Source organism: Molothrus ater, chromosome 5 (assembly GCF_012460135.2).
Source record: "Molothrus ater isolate BHLD 08-10-18 breed brown headed cowbird chromosome 5, BPBGC_Mater_1.1, whole genome shotgun sequence".
NCBI classification, from domain to species: Eukaryota; Metazoa; Chordata; class Aves; order Passeriformes; family Icteridae; genus Molothrus; species Molothrus ater.
In genome coordinates this window covers 49,698,949-49,717,582 of record NC_050482.2, presented here as the reverse complement: position 1 = coordinate 49,717,582, position 18,634 = coordinate 49,698,949, and the positions used below count along the sequence as shown (strand labels likewise).

The window sequence follows — 18,634 nt, the reverse complement described above, 5'->3', positions numbered from 1 at the left end:
ATTTCTATTTCACATTGCAAAGCGCTTGATTGCTCCTGGACAAAGGGAATTTAACATTCATGTGCACATCCAGTGTGTATTCATATGCAGACCTGCATGAAGACCAGAATTCCTCAGCTCTTAGTTACAGGGCAAGAGCTCAGATTTACAGATCAGCATGCTGGAAACTATGTTTTCTGGAATTCTCTCTCTGACAGTCACACTTAGAAATATTTAAATCTTGAGTATTCTTTCCCATATTTTGAAACCCAAATACAAGGAAAGCACCTTGGAATATCTGTATCTAATTGTAGGTGGGTTTTATTGCCTGTTGGTTGGTTGTTTTTAATCAGATCTCATAGTGTCAGATTCTTGTTTCTGTTTTTACTCTTTTGCTTTGGAAGTGACTTTTGAAAAGTCCTCCCTGATAGCATAAATGTGTGAAATACATCATCACTCTTCATCCCAGTCTCTTCTATGATCGATTTGAGAAATATAATTCTCTGTCTGACTTGCAGCCAGCAGAATTCCCCAGGGCTGGTCACAGCTTGTGTGATTCAGAGAAGCTCTGAAGGCACTTGAAATTATACCAAAGACCAGTTTTAGGATAAGTAGTCACAGGATTTCCCAGAGCCCAGGCATGGCCTGATGCCCACTTGATCCCTCTTGACTGCAGTCTTTTACTGCAAGTAGATCTCAGAGGATGAAGATTTTAAAGGGCCACACCCACATAAAAGCAGGTGTATGTACATGTGCATAGATACCTGAACAAATTCAGAGGTGTGCATTTTGCTCTTTTTCTGCCCTATATCCATTTATCCTGCAATGAACCCGCAACATTAGTGCAAATAGGTTGCACACAGGCAGTTCGTTGGTATATTGATATGGTGTGTTGATCATAGTAGTCTGTTGCAGCCCTGAATTTTATGAATTCATGAAGTGCAAGCTCCACCTGTACACAGAAGTGGATCCCTTGCTTACACACAGGCACAGTGGGAGCAGGGTTGGTGGGAACAGGGTTGGTTTTTCTGAAGAGGGTTGGTTTTCTGATAACCACACACTTGCAGTGCACCATATATCAGTCAGTGCTGAAGTTTACCAAGAAAAGATGAGAAAAATTGAGAGGCAGTTAGCAAGATAAGGTATGAGGAGATTTAAAAGAAAGTAGCATAGAAGGAAGTGGCTACATTTTTCATGCTTTAGTTGTTTGTCTGGAGGGCTTGAGAAGGAGCTGCTCAACAGTTGTGCTAAAAGAAAAGATTCAAAGCAACTTCCCATCAGGCAGCATTCCTCAAGTGTCTGCTCTCAAGGAGCAGTCAGGGAAAATTCATTCTCAAGGAAGCAGTTAATGGGGCTGCATTACCGACCCCTTATTGCTCTGTCTGATAGAGAGACAGCAGGTTCACTTTGGCAGCTCCAGAGCCCTGATCAGTCCAGATTAGTGGCCCATCATCTGTCTGCCTTAATCAGGCATGTTTAGATATATTAATCATGATTAGAGGGGTGTAGTGCCGGGAGGGGGAAGAAAGAAAGAGTGAGATTACTCTTCTCTAGCTTCAAATGGAAGCTTTGCAAATCCCACTGAGTCAAAAGGTGCTCATCAGAGGAAAATTTAAATCCTGGAAAGGAGTGTTTTGTTGAACACTCCAGCACTGGATTCAAATCACTGAAGAAGAGTCTCTTTTTCTTTCTCTCCCTTCTTTTCTCCATCTGCTGTCTTTACATGCAGCAAAGAAGAAAATCAGCAGCTCATGCAACCCACATTGATTTGGCTTGGTATCCCCTGCTCAGCTTATTTGTAGATCAAATTTTAACTGTTATTTCAAAATTAGCCATCATCATAATAGCCGAGACTTCCGAGTCCTGTGTTCTTGTCATGTTTATCTTTTGGGGATGCACAGGGTACCATTGAAACTAAGTCCCAATTCTAGGACTTACTTTGGTACTTGTTAGTGTCCAGAAGGGATGGTAATAAATTGTAAAGGCTGGGAAGAAGTTCTTTTTTTGATCAGTAGCAGTGCATCTGCCGTTTAAGATTAGAACACTGTTAGAACACTAATATATAATTAGTATTATATAGTGAGATGTGCCAAATTTGCAGCTGTTGTAACTTAGTATAGTTCACAGATGATGATGGAGATCAACTGATTAACACTTAAGAGTCTCTGAAAGAGACCAGCAAAGAGAAGAAAGTTTTGGCTCCCAAGAGACCAGCAAGGAGAATAAAGTTTTCTTAGACCTCCCTCCATGGTGAGGAAGATCAGAAACTAGTCCTGCTGGTAGAAGGCTACAGAGCAGAGGTCAGACTACAGGATCTGTGGTCTTTTGCCCTCAGTAACTGGGCCCTTTTTTGCTCTTAGATGAGATAAATGTAGGACAGGCTTGGAAAATGTGCTGTTATGAGGAATGTATTCTGTTCGTCTTGTTCTGTGGCCTCCAGCCTTCTTTGGGCCTGCAGATTCTTCCAGGTTTCCAAGTGAAAAGTACAAATTGCTGTGTGGTGAACAGAGACCTCCCTGACAGTGAGATGGATCTTCTTTGGTCCCAACAGCCGTCCTTGAAACCCAGTTCATGGGCCTAAACTGGAAACTCTGACATGGAACGCTATAGAACACAGCAGGCTTGTTTTGGCTGTGTGTGCTCAGAGCAGCTGGCAACACAGGAGCTGTAAGGCAGCTCTTCCTGTCTGGGGTCTTGGGCAGCAGTGCAGAAGTTAAAGAAAATCTGTGGAAATCCAGAAAAATTATTTGGTAGTGGAAAAAAAATAAGTCAAACTTCCCTTTCTCTGTTGTAATCTACTCCTTCCTACTCTGGTACTCCAGTCGGCTCTGTGACAGTTCAGGTCTTGTGGTCTTGTAATTGCTGTCAAAATTAAAATCTTGGTATGTCACAAGACTGGCTCAGTGTAATCACTGTACAAATGCAGGAGGTAGAGAACCTGACTGCTTAGAATAAAGAAGCTGCTAGAGAGACACTAATAATTCAGTAGCAGGAATTATGGAGTAAGGGACGTAGAAGAAAAAGTTGGCAGGTTTGAAAGGATTTGATGAAAATATTAAATATCAAGTTTGCCAGTACTTCTTTAGAATAGGAAAGTAGAGGATCTTAGCCATAAACTTCCAAAGAAAAATCTCCCAGAAGTGCAGAGATGCTCCTCAGCTGAAATGGAAGGGGATATCTTTGGAGATCAGTTCGCAGAATGACGGGAAGCATTGTATGAATTAAGTAGCAAATTAACACTGATGTTCAGGATTAAAACCACATCTCCTTGCAATAAATGGATGGGACCAGGCAGTGAAATTGTATCCTCTCCTGGTGGATACACAACCACAGAATTAGAGCAGTACTCTTACAGGTAAAGCTTATTTCTGTAAGAGAATTGGCTTCACACCTTTAATTGAAATAATTGTACCACTTGTGAAGGCACAGTAGGCTGCAGTCACATCAGCTAAACTGAATATTGTATGTGAGGGTGATGGTGACAAGATCAGCACTAGAATAGCAATAGCTTTGCAACTGATGCTGATGACTGAGTTTTTTGAAAATCCTGGGATGTGATCAAAGAGGACTGTTGCAGGTGAGCAACAAGACACAGAGCTTTCAAGACAATTTTTGCTAACAGGAAGCACAGCAAATTGGGAAAGAGCTCTTCCCAGATCAGTTCATGGAGCTCTGCAGGGAAGCTTTTATAGCACTGCCACTTCTGTGCACTCAGTCCAGAAAAAAATAACTGCCTGCTAATGACCTGTCACTGTGGACAGCCCGAGCAGCTGTTTGCAGAGAGCAGAGCTGGGAGAGGATGAATTGCTCTGAGTGCAGCATATCTGAATGTGAGAACAGGAATAGATGGGAGGCTGGGAAAGACTAGACAGCTTCCATTCATAACGTTCAGCTTTATGTGGATTTACAGTCCTGATGCTCCCAATTCCACAGATGCTGGGTCATCACTTACAATTACTTACAACAATTGAAATCTCCCTTGTTTCCACAGTTTGACTTCTGTTTCCCTTGTTGACGGTGTTACTTTCTGGAGGCAAACTAAGAACGGGGGAAGCAGTTTATCTTGAGGGTAACAAAACCTGGCCACTTAATTCTTCGAGTATTATCAACTCAATTCAGAGTAGACAAAATATTTGATGTATATGTTTGGTTGGAAATTACCATTTTTCCTTTTTCTTTGCTTTTTCTTTTCCCTTTGGTTTTCTTTCTGGCTGCCCACATGTTTCCCAGATGAAACTAAAGTGATACTAAAGCTTCACTTTAGAAACTAAAGTGAATAAAATGTCTTGGAAAAAGATTCTTCTCTTGAAAATTTCAGGCCAGCAAGAAATCACTAAGATTTTTGTGAGACAGTGTGTTCTTAGGCAGTTTTCAGATGTGTTTGCAGACACATCTGTTTTGGGTCACTCACCTAAGTGCAAAAGCAGGTGTAAGTTTTTCTGCATTAAGCTTTTTAAATCCAGGTCTTCTCAGAGTGTATAATAGCTATGGTTTGACTGTCCTGTCCGGATTGTGTCAGTAGCAGATAATGACAAAGAAGTCTGCAGTAAGTAGCTGTGGAATAACCTGTCTGCCTGGGCTGGGTTTAACCCAGTTTTCTAATAAAGATTGGCTAAAACACGGCTGTATGGAGTCTGATGTCCTTCCCATTAGGTTTGTTTCCATTACTTATGGCTGAAGTATCTGGATATTTCTTCATATTTCTCAGCATAGCTGTGATGGATGTATTCTGCGAGGTGAAGAGGTTAATGTGTTACCGTAACTGTGACAGAGGAGGAATATATAGAAATGGAGAAGAAAGAAAAGAGAGTTATTTCCCATTCTATCCTATTTCCTATCCTTTCTCAGTGTTGTAAGCTTGCCAGTATTGAGTGTTTTGTTTATAGTATAGAAAGCCACATCTCTTATGCCTTGACATTTAATAGATTTAATATTATAATGCAATAGTTCTGGATACATAACAGTAATCCAGTGTTTTGTGACATTGTCAGGCAGCAAGCATGAGTGACAAGTCACCAGCAGCGTTCTTGCTGGGGGGCCCATTAGATCACATCATGGTAGAAAATAGAGAAATTAGGTCGTTCCAGTGTGTAACGTAATGCAATCTGTCATGCCATTCACAGACCATGAAAAAGCACAGAGCTTAAACCTAAGAAGACCATAAGGACTGGTGTCCCACCTTCCTGTACAGAAATTTATATTTCTCACATACTGATAGCCACACAGAAAACTTTTCACAACATGGCAAGAGTTCATTCCTGTACTCTTCCTTTAGCCCCCTGCCTGATGAACCTGTATGTTTTTTCAGCAAATATATTCAAGATTATCCCATACAGAGGGAGTTTTCATTGTGTCTACCCCTGACTTGTCAGAGTGCTTCATAATGTTCACACTACCCCTGTTTTAACTCACAGATATTCCAGTGAGATTACTACCTCCCCAGAAGGTGGTGTGGGGCAGGGACTACCACCTGCCAGCCGGCTGCTGGACCATTCCTCTTGGACTAGCACATTGTGGTGGTTTTTGGTGAAGGGCCACAGCTTCTAAGGATTAATTGGGTCAGGTTAAAGTCACAATCCACGATGCTGCTGCACCCAGCAACCGCTGCTTGGGGAAGGAGAGTGAGAACTGGACAAGTACATGTCACAGTTTCTTCCCCTATGGCCTCCCAGATTCTGACACTTTTGAAATGAAGTCCTAGTGCTTAGCATATGAGAAATGATGGATAAAACTTCCTGTTTACCTTTTTCATGACTGTCATTATTTCCAACGTTGTTTTGCATTTATCTCTATGACAACTTCTTTTAAGGGTGAAAGATCCCAGTCTTTGATTTGGCCCTTCCTTGTCCAGAAACTTCCCATTCCCTCAGTCATCTTTAGTTGATTTCTATCTGCTATTTCTGATGCTACTGTCTCTGTTTGAGATGGAGGGATGAGAAGCAGCTGCTGTATTCAAGTGACAAATATTCAAGCAGGTGCCCCAGGGATTTGTACAGTGACATCATGTTGTCTTCTGGTTTGTTTTGGTCACTTTCCAGATGCTTCCTAACCTGCCTTTTTGACTTCCACTCAGCTGACCCTTTGGTAGAACTCAAAGAGCATCTTAAAATTGTCTTTTCCCAGTGGTAATTGCTAATTTAAGCTCATTAAATGTGCTGTGTTCATGTAGCTATGTTTGTTTTGTCCCATGTCCATTGCTTTTGCAGCCATCAGCACTGAGATTCATCTTGCACTTCAACAGTATTTTTAAAACCATCTGCAAGGCTTTGTGATCAGATTTAATTTGTATTACCCTGGATATTTTCTCATCAGTAAGTTTTGTCACTTCATGTTTTCCAGATCATTTATTAATATTTTGAACAGCACATTCAAATTGTTTCATAACTTTTAATCAGTTGTTAATCATCTATAGGACCTTCCCTCCTATTCTTTGAGAACTTAGGAGGCTTTTTAAAGACTCTTTGATGAGAGACTTCATCAAAAATGATGTAGAAATGCAACTTTTATATCAAGTGATCACCTATATCCACATTTTCATCAGCTCTTTCAGAGAACTCAGATTTGTGCCATATGACTTCCTTCTACAAAATCTGTGTGAGGAGGAATTGGTATGTTATTTCTCTCGTAGGACCAGTAATTCATTTCATCATTAATCTTTTAATCGGTTTCAGGCACAGAGAAGTCACACCAGCACCTTGCATCCCCTCAAAACACATCTCAAACACTGGCATTGCATTTGCTGCTTTTTCCTAGTACCGAGGCTTAGTTAAGTCTAGCATTGTAAGCCACCGTTTAATTGCTCATCTTTCACTATTTCATGTTCAGTTTGGATTTCAGTCAAGCTTGATAAAATATCAAATCCATGAATTGACCCTTGTTCATTTACTGTTTTTTCCTGAAACCTTCTATTCCAGTTCTTCATCTTGAAATAGTTCTCCTGGCTTTCCTCTGCAAAGAAAACTCCAGTGTGGGAACCTCCTTATATCCCATGGGAGATGCATGGATGCAGAGAATTCATTTTGCTTTTGTGCTTCATCCTTATCTTCTTTGAGCATTCTTTTTACATTTCAATCATCTGTCAGCCCTACAGACACACTCTGGCAGGCTTCCTGTTTCTGTTGTCTTTGAAAATTATTTTATTGCATGTTTTTATGTCTTTAGCTACTTGTTCCTCAAGATATGCTTTTCAACAGACTTATGGTTTCTCAGTTAACTTAGCAGATCTGTGCTCATTTCTGTTTCCTTATTTGGGTAGAACTTGCACTTTTTGAGGGACCCTCCTTTCTTCATCTGTTAAACCACCCTGGGCTGAAGCAGCAGCCAGGGGCAGCTCCTTTTGAACCGGCACCACCATTTGAAATATGCGGGGTACCAAACATTTCTGCCATGAGGGACTGGAAACTGCCCATGCCCGCTCTGTCCCGTGCCAGGCACGGCTGTGTCCTGTGTCCCCGTGCCCACCCCGGGCTGTCGCTGTCCCCTGGCGCGTGGCCCGTTGCCGGTGTGTGACACGGGCGCTGAGGGAGGGGCCGGGGCTCTGGCTCTGGGCCGGGCCTCGGTGGCCCCGCAGCCGCTGCTCGGAGCCAGGGAAGGGAGCGCTGCGAGGGACGGGCTGGCCACGGCTCCGGGACCGAGGGGAGCACCTGGGACCAGGTAAAGGGAGCAAGGGTGGCTTGGGAAGGAACGCGCAGTAGGGGCAGAGCGGGGGATCCCAAGGCCATCTTGTTTATCAGCTTTCTTTGCAGGACAAATCCCTCTGCTCCTGCCACATCTGACCAGCTGGGATGTGAGGGAGGAGGTAGGCGAACAGAAGGAGGTGTTTCCCCACCACCCCAGTCCCCCCACACCAATCCTTCCAGCACAGCAAAGATTTGGGATTTTATACTGTCGCAGTTTCATGCTGTGATATCATACCTGGTACTGTATCAGGTGCTCCTCTCTTTGAGCCTGTTGTTGCAGTTGCTTCCCATGTTGCTGCACAACTCTACTCTGACGTGATGGGAAGGAGCACAGAAGACCTGGGTTCCCTAGGGAAATTAAGCCCCATCCTATTTTGGGGCATTTCTTACCAGCTGCTGTTGGTTATAGAGTCCTGAAAGTTTGTTTGTTCTGTGAATCCGGTTCCTAGGAGGCTTATTTTGTTTGCACATAGGCTCAGCCAAAATGCTATGCATTGCTCTGCGTGGCAGAATAGCCAAGACTTAAATGCATCATTTCTGAGTGTTTTAGTGACTTGTTCTCCCTTATAAATTTTACCCTCTTATCACTGACAGTCAGCGAAGCTGCAACGTTAGCTCAGTAGCAAAGGGTTTGTGTTTTGGAGCTAAATATTCCCATGCCACTTGTATGTGGCTTAGCTGGTGAAAACAAAGCTGTTATCTGCAACAGCTCTCTTAGATTACAGGTCCCTTCTCCATTGTTTCTGCTGAAATGTCATCTGGAGTTCCTGTGCAGATGCTCAGGGTTGAATCCTGTTCCCGGTTGCTCATCAGTCCAGCAGGTTGTTCTTGCAGAGCCGAACAAAGACACGGCAGCTCATGCCTATATCTTGGTGCAAAACCTCACTGGATGAAGCTTCAGATGGAGATGTGTGCAATTTTTTATGCTACAGGCATACAAATAGGAACTTTTTGTATATGGTTTCATTAAGTGAGTGCATTGTTGTAATTTTGCTCTCCTTCTGATATAAGTAGGTGAAATTAGGAAAGGCTGAGGCTGGACAGTCCCTGAGTGACGAACTCTTCATAGGTGGTGACCTTCCCTGGCACTTTCACTGCTGAATTTGGAACCAACACGGTGTAGGGTAACGGTGTTAAACTCTCTGGGACTCTGCTGTCAGGCTGTATTGCTTACTGACATGTTTTAGGCCTTGGCACTTTCCATCAACAGAGACACTGATGTTCTTGCTCAGGGAATGGCATTCCGCCCAACAAAAATGCCTACCTTGTGCTCTGAAAGCCATGCTGCTTTTCACTTTTCATTTTGTGAACTTTCTGTTGCACCAGCCCCACAGAACTGCTGTAGCCTTATGCCTCTTGAATCCACCCTATTACAAAGGTGAACCACAGAGAAAATTCACCTGCGTGCAGAAAGCCAGCACAAAATGAAGGGCGCTGGTCAATTCACGGTTGGAACTGAAAAATCCCTCTTTGAACATTGCATATCTTTCATGCTAAACTCTCTACAAAGGTGATTTTCACAGAGAACATTATGCACAGTCTAAAATTGTCCTTGGCGATCAAAAGGGTAAAGGAGTTGCACCACGCGGTTAAAAGCGGAATTTGGGATAAAAGGTGCGTGAGAAATGGAAGTTATCATAACAGTGAAAAATTTTCTGTCTATGTTGTGGGGTGGTGCTGGGAGTCACAGGCATGCAGAGAGGGAAAGAATGGGCTCCAGGCAGGGGAGTTCTCATGAGGGCCCAGCACTGACCCATGTGGAGTGGGGATTCTCAAGTTACACATGGAGGGAGGAACAGGATCAGAAAAACAGAACTGGTTTGAAGTTCAGGTGCTGAAAAGTGGTAGGCTGGAGTTCAAAGACACGATTATTGGCTAGTGTTGCTTTAGTAGCTGGTGGGGGAAGAGCTTAAGGCCAGAGCATTACTGCATTGCTGATTTATCTACACAGCCAACACTGTGGATGCTGTTTGAGCCACTTCTAAATCCAGCCGCTGGCAATGAAAGGCATATTTAATCCATGTGTTAGATTGTTTGAAGAGGTATCTCTCTCCTGGTCTCTCCCTGAGGCTGGGATTGCTGAAATTAGAAAGGAAGTGAGAGGGAGGATTTTAACTGTTTCACAAACTCTTCTCCTTCAGAGGGGGCCACATTCCAATAGCACCTTTAACATTTGGGTTATTGAAAAAATTAAAGTTTTCCTACTCTCTTGCCCCTGTAGAGGGAACCCCCACTTCTTCTTCTGTATCTAAGAGATATAATCAAAGACAGGATTTGTATTCAAATAGTTTGCATTTAAATTGTTTTTAAGTGTGTTCTTTTCCTCAAGCTGGGATTAATGGTCTGCATTTAGGAGTTCCAGGATCCACCTGCACTGTTGGCTCTGATCTGTCTGCAGCAGGCCACCACTGCAAGATAAAACACCAAAAAACAACCCTTACTAAAGTAATTCTCTTTTAGTATTTTTCTTCAATTGTCTTCCATGAAAGAGTATAATTGTTTAACCAGTTCCCTTAAGGGTTAGTTCCTCTCCAAGGGTTAATTCCCCTCCAAGTTTTAATTCCCCTCCTGTGCTCTGTTAGCACACAATGGGACTGACACTGCCTGTGGAGGGTGACAGACTGAAGCTCCAAAAATATCTATGCAAGAATAGAGGACAGTTCTCAGATCAGGCCTCAGCTGCACCTGCAGGGTAACACCAATGTCTTGGAATAAGAGTAAGACAGAGGGGGACCCTAATCTGCAGAAGGTATCAGAAGTAAGAATTAAAGACCATTAGTAGGTCAACAGGGAGAATAGGAGATGAAAATGTTTGGAACAGGGGGAAAGCTGAAGCCTGAGAATAAAGCACCAATGTGCCTTAGGGTGTCAGGGCTCAGCACTGCTGTGTGTTGGAAGCCCAAGGCAGCAGGTTAGAGTAGCAGGCACAGGGCAGATCTCAGCTGAGCTGTGTACCCAGACCTACCTGGGAGGCCCTGGCACTGAAGCAGCCCCAATTGCTCTAGAACAGATCCATGCTGAATAAGCAGAGCTCTCTGTGGACTGCCAAAAAATTTGCCTTAGTGCTTCATAGCTCTCATCAGTCACATGGATATAAATTCACCTATAAGCAGCAAAAAAGAGAGTGCTAACAGAGTCCACTAGGAAGCATATAAATAGGGGGTTTTTTTTAGTTAGAAGTGATTGTAACAAATATCAGAACTAATATACAGTGATGTTATGGCCCCTCTTGTGAATCACTTCTTTCAGGAATCTTTAGCAAATGCAAAGGGACTCTGCAAGCAGGAAATAGACAATTTAGTCAATAAATAACTGCTGTATACAGTTAACACACACAGAACCTAGTTAGGATTTAATTAAATATTAGGCTACACATTAGCATACTCCTCACCTGTGTAAAGGCACCCAAAGATTCTTTTCAGGTATCAATCAGAAATGAAGAGTCACCCTCCATGGTTGCCATCTGCCACCAGCTAGGTCAGGACTGATGGCACTGTCAACTCAACTCAGTGACCCAAATGATTCATGACAGGTACTCAGCTAGACTGACTATCACAACTAAACTATGGTTTTGCTTTTCCTCTGAGATTTTATATCTTCCCATGTTGGTGGTTTTCCTCTGGAATCCCTGGGCTAATGCTGGTGCAGTCCTAGAGCTTTTGCCCTGCAGGCTTTCTCCAGCTCATTCTCAGCAGTTTAAGTTGAGCTGTATCAGAGCTGGGCCCTGGATCCTGGTTACACAGATAGTTAAATCCCTGGGCTGTGTGTCAGAGGAGGAGCATTACAGCATGTATTGCCGAGAAGGGGGGCTACAGCAGCCTTTTGATTTTGAAGTGGCAAAATTCTGGAGCTTGCTCAATATCAACACTTTATATTTTGGGGATCTTGTGTCAGTTCTAATCAATAAGAAATATCTTACCCTAATAAGGGTTGTTCATTTGTTTGTACAGTGTCTTTCTAGAGCTTTCTGGTTAAGAATGTTTTGGATCAGGCAAGCTGGCACTTCATCTCAAGACATGAAGACTGGGTGTTTTTGTGAGAATTGAGATTAGGTAGTGGAACCTGTGGCTTCAGGATCTTTGTTCCCAGACAAACCTAGCTTAAAAATTGTAAAAACTATTTCTATATTGCAGCTGTCTGATGGTCTTCAGAAGCTGTGCTGCAAGTGCATCTGCCAGCAGTGCACTTGCTTAAGGTGGCACTGCCTGGCTATTTCTTGGCTTGTCACTGGCAGCCTCCCCACTGGGCTGTGGGGTACATGACCCAGCCATGGGAAATTGGTAACTCTTGATTATAAAAATGGTCCTGCTGGGGTACATCCAAGTTACGTGAGCAGGAAGTGGTGAAGGAGCAAAGCCCATCTTGTCACTTCCCCTGCCACATTGCTCTGGTGCTGAAAAGCAGGCTGTGGTTTGCAGGCTGTCTGATATATTTTGGGCTCTTGGGTTACCAACACTGAGATAGGCTAACTCTCTGCCAGCTTCAAAATAGGGAATGCAGCCTTTCTGCAAACAGTGTTTTCCTACCTGAAAGTTGTGGTCACCCCTGTTAAACCATCACAAAAAAGAGACTCTTTCAACCTTCCATATTGTGGCCCGTGTCCAAGAAAAATTATATATTTATTGCAGCCTCGTTTGTTTTGTCAGCAATTTGACTCACTCTTGAGGCAAAGAGTGAGTCACTGCAGGGGACAAATGCATTTTTCTATTGCTGGACAGAGTCGCTTGCTTTATTGGGAACTATGACAGAGTTGGTCTATACATGTTTTTCCCATGAGATTGCTCTAGAGAAAGAGATCTGTTGGAGTAAGCATCCACTATTGGTTATTTGTACTTCTGACTTCAGCTAATTACAGCTCACCCACGCCCTCTCTTCTACCTGCTAATGTCTTTCCATGTCTAGTAACTAATGGCTGCCCATAGGTGGTGAGTGCTTCTCCACATACGAATCCCAGCACTGCCTGTCAGCTTTCCAGAGGCTGGACTCCACAATCCCAGTAGCTCATAGATGCTGACAAGTATCTGACATTACCTCTTCCAGCTTTGCTCTGCCCCCAAGACACAGTATGGAAGCCATTGCCAAGTTTGATTTCACTGCTTCTGGAGAAGACGAGTTGAGCTTCCATGCTGGGGATATGTTGAAGGTAAGTACAGTCTCCAGCTTGACTAAACAGCTTTTCTGAGACTGCTTCCAGATCTTTCTTGTGCTTCCCTTTGCCTTGACCAAAGAGATGTAGACACATCTATAAATTAGGATACAAATGCAGGATACTCCTCTCCCATAGGGTTTGCAATAGGACAACAATTCCCAGGTTACTTGAGTCTGTGTCCACTTTTCTTGATTTTATGTCCATGAACTATGCATTTAGTTGCCCTGCAGTCCTCTGGTAGTCAGCAGGGAAGGGTATGTACCTTTGCTGGGGCACAGACCAAGATCTTTGGTGGCAGATTTTGAGGATCCTGTCTGTTTTCATTAACCAGGTAAACCATCCACAGTGACTACATTATGCTGACTATGTCTAAACACAGGCAGGATCAGTTCTGTCCAGAGGGATTGCTGTCTTCGTTATTTCCAGCTGTTGAACTGTTTAAAAGATAACTCTCATCAATTCTAGAATTTATATCTAACTTTTCACTGTTACTAATTATTGTTAGATGCTGCAGGCATCTTAGGCAATTGCAAATAGAAGAGGAAAATTCTATGAGACAGACTGTTACACACACAGTGGAATAGTTTAAGAGGTCCTGGTCTAATCACATTATATACACCCTTGCAGGAATTTCACAATGGGGTAATGGCAGAATAGAGTTGGTCATCTACAATACAGAGCTTCTGGAAGTCTCTTTAAAGTTGATTTGTATGTGTTATGATAGAACAGTTCTTGTTAACGTTACCAAAGTCCCACAGATGAAGTCACTTGAAGTTTCACCCTAATTATTTATCCACTTCTCAGCCCTAGATGTTCTGTTTCCATTGAAAATGCCTGAGTATTACTCCTCCCTATGGCCTTAGCTCCTTTACTGTCCAAAGGGATGATGTACAGCCACAGGATATACAGTCCTGTTTGGTGAGGAGCCTTTGCTACCCCTCTGTGCAGTCACAGATATTCCAGCTAATAATCAGATATTGAGTCTCAGCCTTGCCTTTTCCATTACCAGCCTTTTTTATTTCATTGGCCTTTTAATACTTGGCACTTAGACAAAGTTGATAGCATCCAGAGCTCATTAGTACCAAATCTTTCCAAAGAGCTACAGGAAGGTTCTGGAGAAATCACCGCCTCTCTTCAGCACAGATATCCACTCTTATTCTTCCCTGGTCAGTCCCTTCTATCACATGACCTTTACTGATGCCTTTTTTCTCAGGAAACTTCCATCAAGTCCCTGGCTGGGGTGATGGTGTTGGCCAGGTCACTTTTTCTTCTGTTCCCCAGTTCCCTTTCCTGTAAAATCATTATAAGCTAGAGCTTCTTTTCAAAGTATGCTGGAATCCTCTGATAAAAAGTGTCACACTACACACCAGTTTTATTATTATTGGTTGCCATAGAGAATTCACCACCAGAAAAATCAAACTCCTTCTTGCTTCAATGTCCTTGAGGTAAACAAAACAACACCTTAGCCACCCAAGCTGTAGTAGCAGTAAATCAGCCTGAGTAGCAACTCTGTTCTGGCATAGGCACACACACATTCCTACCCCATCATGAGCCCCCTTGTGCTGCCTGCAACAACCTGCTGATATATGAAGGAGATAAGGTGAAATATTGATGTAGAGATTACAAAACAGGAAGCATGAGGCCCTCAACCAGTAGCGACAGGAGGAAATCCACCCTCTTACCTCCCCCCCCCCTCCACATCCTTCTCTGAGAGGATGACACACTGAGAGAAACCTGCCAGCTCTGCAGTGGCAAACAGCTGGTGGGTCGTTCTGGAAACCTCACTTCCAACAGAGCAGGGCTCAGGCATGAGCAGGAGGTAGCCATCATCCCCTACGTTTGGCCACAGCAGTGAAAAAACGTCCTCAACCCAGCACCCAGGCATGAGGACAGCAGTGACTGTACAAGTAGGGAATTCCACAGCTTTCTAATCCTCAACTTTTCTGAATCCAAATGTTTGAAAAGGCCTATGTGGCAGGGAAGGCAATGAAGAATTGGCTCCAGAGACAGTAACATCCTGTTGCCAATACAAAGCAGTTAAAATGTGCCTTAGGCTCCCAAAACCATGAGACTGGCTCACAACGTAAGTATTATTACTGTTAACAATAGATTTTAAATTAAATCATTTCCACTGGCTTTTTCCTTTTAAAACTATCATGGCTCATGCTTTTAGGCTCCTCTCCAAAACCAGAAAGAGCAGGAACATGGTCTATCTCATACAGCAGAATCCTGTCCCAGGAGCTGGAATGTCAAACACCAAAGACCACAACATCTGCAGTAAAATCCCACTGTGGTTGTATTCCTGTCCTCTCTCCTCTAGCTTAGGGCTGTATCTTGGGCCATCAGCCCGGGTGTCATGAATTTGGGCCCTCCCTGGTCAGCAGTGATGCTTCTAAGGACCATTACAGTTAACATTAATATGAGCACACTTGAAGCTGCTCCAGTGTGTGATGTGGACTCACTTCCAGCTATCCTAGCTATCTTACAATCTCCTAAGTATAATAGTGTCTTGAAAACACTTTTTGCCTCCTTCTTATATTTACCTTGGCAAAGCTCAGAGCAGCTGAAGGCTTAACCCACTAAAGAATCTCTTGTGAAATGACAGGTGAGAGCACATGGTAACATCTGTGCAGCCATAACACACATAGACACAGCTGCATATCTCTCCATACCCATATGTCAGAGGAGTTTTCAAAGATATTTTCTTCTTCCCTTGTGAATCCGAGATGCTACAGTACCAGCTACAAAAGGCAGCACAGAGAATAAATTAAACCCCTACTAAGTCTTTCAAAGCTGAATTTTCTCCATTTCACAAGCATCAGAGATACAGAGACAGGCAGTCAGACAAAGGGGTAAAGTTAACAAACCATCTCTCTAATTCTACTTGGGCTTTTTTATTGCTTGCTTGCTTTGAAATGGTCATCAGCCACTAACCTTGTTGCACCATGGGTGGGGAGCAGAGAACATGTACAATTTTATTTTATTCTTACAAGACATTCTAGGTTTCTTCCTGAATCTTGGTTACTTTTGCCTGTCTCAGGAGATGCATTTATTCCGTCCATTTCTCCGTTGCAGATTTTGAGCTCCCAGGAAGAGTGGTACAAGGCTGAGCTCAGAAGTCACGAGGGCTACGTTCCTAAGAACTTCATTGATTTCCATGTTCCTCCGTAAGTGTGACAGAAATGGTATCACCACCATGGCACATTTCCACTGAGAGCAGAGAGGAAAGGACAGGGGAAATGCTGGGCATAACATCCTGCACTTTGGGGCTGGCAGGGGTTGCCGTAATGCTACACACGGTTCTGCCAGCACAGAGTATTTCTACCCCAAAGCATCCTCTGCTCTTTCGGAGCTAAATGGATCTGATGATCGCTGTCAGTCCCAAGTGACTCCTTTGTTGCTGCTGCGCACAGGGACACTGGGATGTGGCAGGAATTGCATTTAGAGGTCCTCAGAGAGAAGGAGAATAGTCATGATGTGAAGTCTTGGGAGCAGAGACAGAGGCTATGCACAAAAGTAAGAGCAAGAGATCTTTCTGAAAACGAATCATAAAAAAATTTCCTCCCCTTCGGCTCTAAAGGACACTGACTCCCTTTTCCCACCCTGCCGCCGCATTCCCTGCCCCCGAAGTGCCTGTGAGTTTCTGTCGGCGCACTAGAGGTCAGTGCAATGCTGTGACAGCTGGTGGTACTCTGGATCGGCAGAGCTGACAGACCAGCCATGCCGCCCTGCTCTCTCTCACACACACAAGCAGATCTGTCAGGGGACAGGCGTACCTGCATTTCTCTCTTCCCGCTGAGGAGATGGAGCTGCACCTTCAGAGAGGACTGATGCGTGTTGGAATGCATGTTAAATGTGCTCTCCAGCCCTATGCCATAAATATGACAGTGCATGGGGTTTTTACAACCTTTCAGTTAGCAGAAAAGCTCCCAGAAGCACCTCTCATTGTCCTCTTTTTTCACAAGTGCTGCAGCATTTCAGAGGTGAACAAGCAGAGCATGCACCAAGCCCAATGCTTGTGGCTGTAACGCACTGCTGCCCTGAGCAGTCAGACTGGGAGCACACAGGGATTTTGAGGTTACAAATAAGTGCCTCTGTCCCCTTTGGAGGTGGCACTTAGTGGCCTTTTTGGACATAAGCCAACCTGCTTGGCTGAGCTGAAGGACATTATTCGTTTGCTGTGCAAATAAGGGCTTGTACTTTTGGGCCTCAGGGGGATGAGATCTTCCAGTCAGTTGTTCTTGTTCACTCTTTCACAGGGCTGTGCCATCACTCAGAAGCACTGGCAGCTTCTTCTTTCACACACATTTTTCTTGTGTTGCTTTCTCTGTGCAAGAGCTGTGAAGAAATATTTCCACTTTGACACTTTTCTAAGTGCCAGGTCTGCAGTTTGAAGCAGTTCAGCCCAGATGACAGAACTAGACGTAGGGAAGAAAGTTGCCTCCTATTTTTGATGGATGGTTTTTGCCCATCTTTTTTCTGATTAAGTAACCATTGAGATTGTTTATCAAGGCTCATCTGATTTTTCTTTGCTAATGATACATAGGTAAACTGTGATGATAATAAGGAACTCCAAAGCAGAAATGAGAGATGTTAGGAACTTAACAGTCCTTCATTTTAATGCAATACAGGCAATTATGTATTAGGTGAAGTCAAAGACTGCAGATTGTAGATCTTATTAGCTATGGAGTGGACATATGCAAATGTATATGATTTTGTGTTTCTCTACAGAAAAATTCCTACTGACATCATATTCTTTTACTATTTATGGTGACTTTCTCATTATTAGTCCAGTGCCTTATGCTGTTGTTTGGTATGCCTGGCTAGATTTGTGTAAGTGTGCTTGTGTATTCTGCGCTTCTGTGATTTTGTGATATTGCAACTCTTGCAGGAACCAATTTATTAGTAGTAAAACTTTCATGGCTTGCTTCTACTAAAAATTTATGTGCGTTCCATGCAATATATCCATCACAGCCCAGTAATTTTCAATCAGTTTGCCAAAAAACAATTTGATGTATATGTCTGAGAGTTATGTGTGTATATATGTATACATACACATTTTTCATTTAAAATTTCTTTGACTAACACCTTATTGTACTGTGTCTGTAATTACAGTTTCAGCTGAGTGTTGCTTCTTAGCAGACCAAAGCTTACATTGTTCTCTTTGCATGTACATGCTTTTACTACTCAAAGAAAATTATCTGCATCCATCAAACCCCTGTACCTCAGCATATACGTGGCCACTGGGAGTAGCCATGTGTGCTCCTCTGATCCTTTTGTTTTCTTGCCTCCACCCTGTTTATTCACGTTCTCCCTACCCTCAACTTTTTTATTCCTCACCTTAATTCTCATCCTTATTCACATCTCCATGAATTTTCCCACTTGACAGCTGGTTTGATGAGAAGATATCCCGCCATGAAGCAGAGAACCTCCTCATGAGCAAAGGAGTTGGCTGCTTCATCGTCCGAGCCAGTCAGAACTCTCATGGTGACTTCTCCATCTCTGTCAGGTATCTGCTTCTAGCAGCATATTCCTGCTTCTTTTCCTGTTTAATGGTGTCCCTAGCCTCCTCTCATAAGAATTCCTAATGTGATGTAGGCTCTTGAGAAGTTTGCAAGCTGCCAGTCACTGGTAGTGCTGCTGTGTTGTGAATGAGAACAAATTAGGCATCTGATTCCCAAATGTTTCTGCCTCTTTTCAAGTGACACAGTGAATGCCCCATTCCAAAGCTGCATCCCCTGGTGACCTCCTTCTCTGAAAGAGCTACAGCAGAGCAGAATGGTACAGGGAAAGTCTCCCACTGTGCTTAACATGTGTCTTCCATTTG

The 18,634-nt window shown here is 43.4% G+C and overlaps 1 protein-coding gene across 1 annotated transcript in view; it reads left to right on the top strand.

Annotated features, from left to right (window-relative positions):
• GRAP2 (GRB2 related adaptor protein 2) overlaps positions 1-18,634 on the top strand; it is a 98,687-nt gene that overhangs the window by 72,775 nt on the left and 7,278 nt on the right. The window contains exons 2-4 of the mRNA XM_036400213.1: positions 12,699-12,801; positions 15,883-15,974; positions 18,197-18,316. Of these exons, the coding sequence (XP_036256106.1) occupies positions 12,724-12,801; positions 15,883-15,974; positions 18,197-18,316 (290 nt within the window). The 5' untranslated portion in view covers positions 12,699-12,723. The remainder of the gene's footprint in view (positions 1-12,698; positions 12,802-15,882; positions 15,975-18,196; positions 18,317-18,634) is intronic.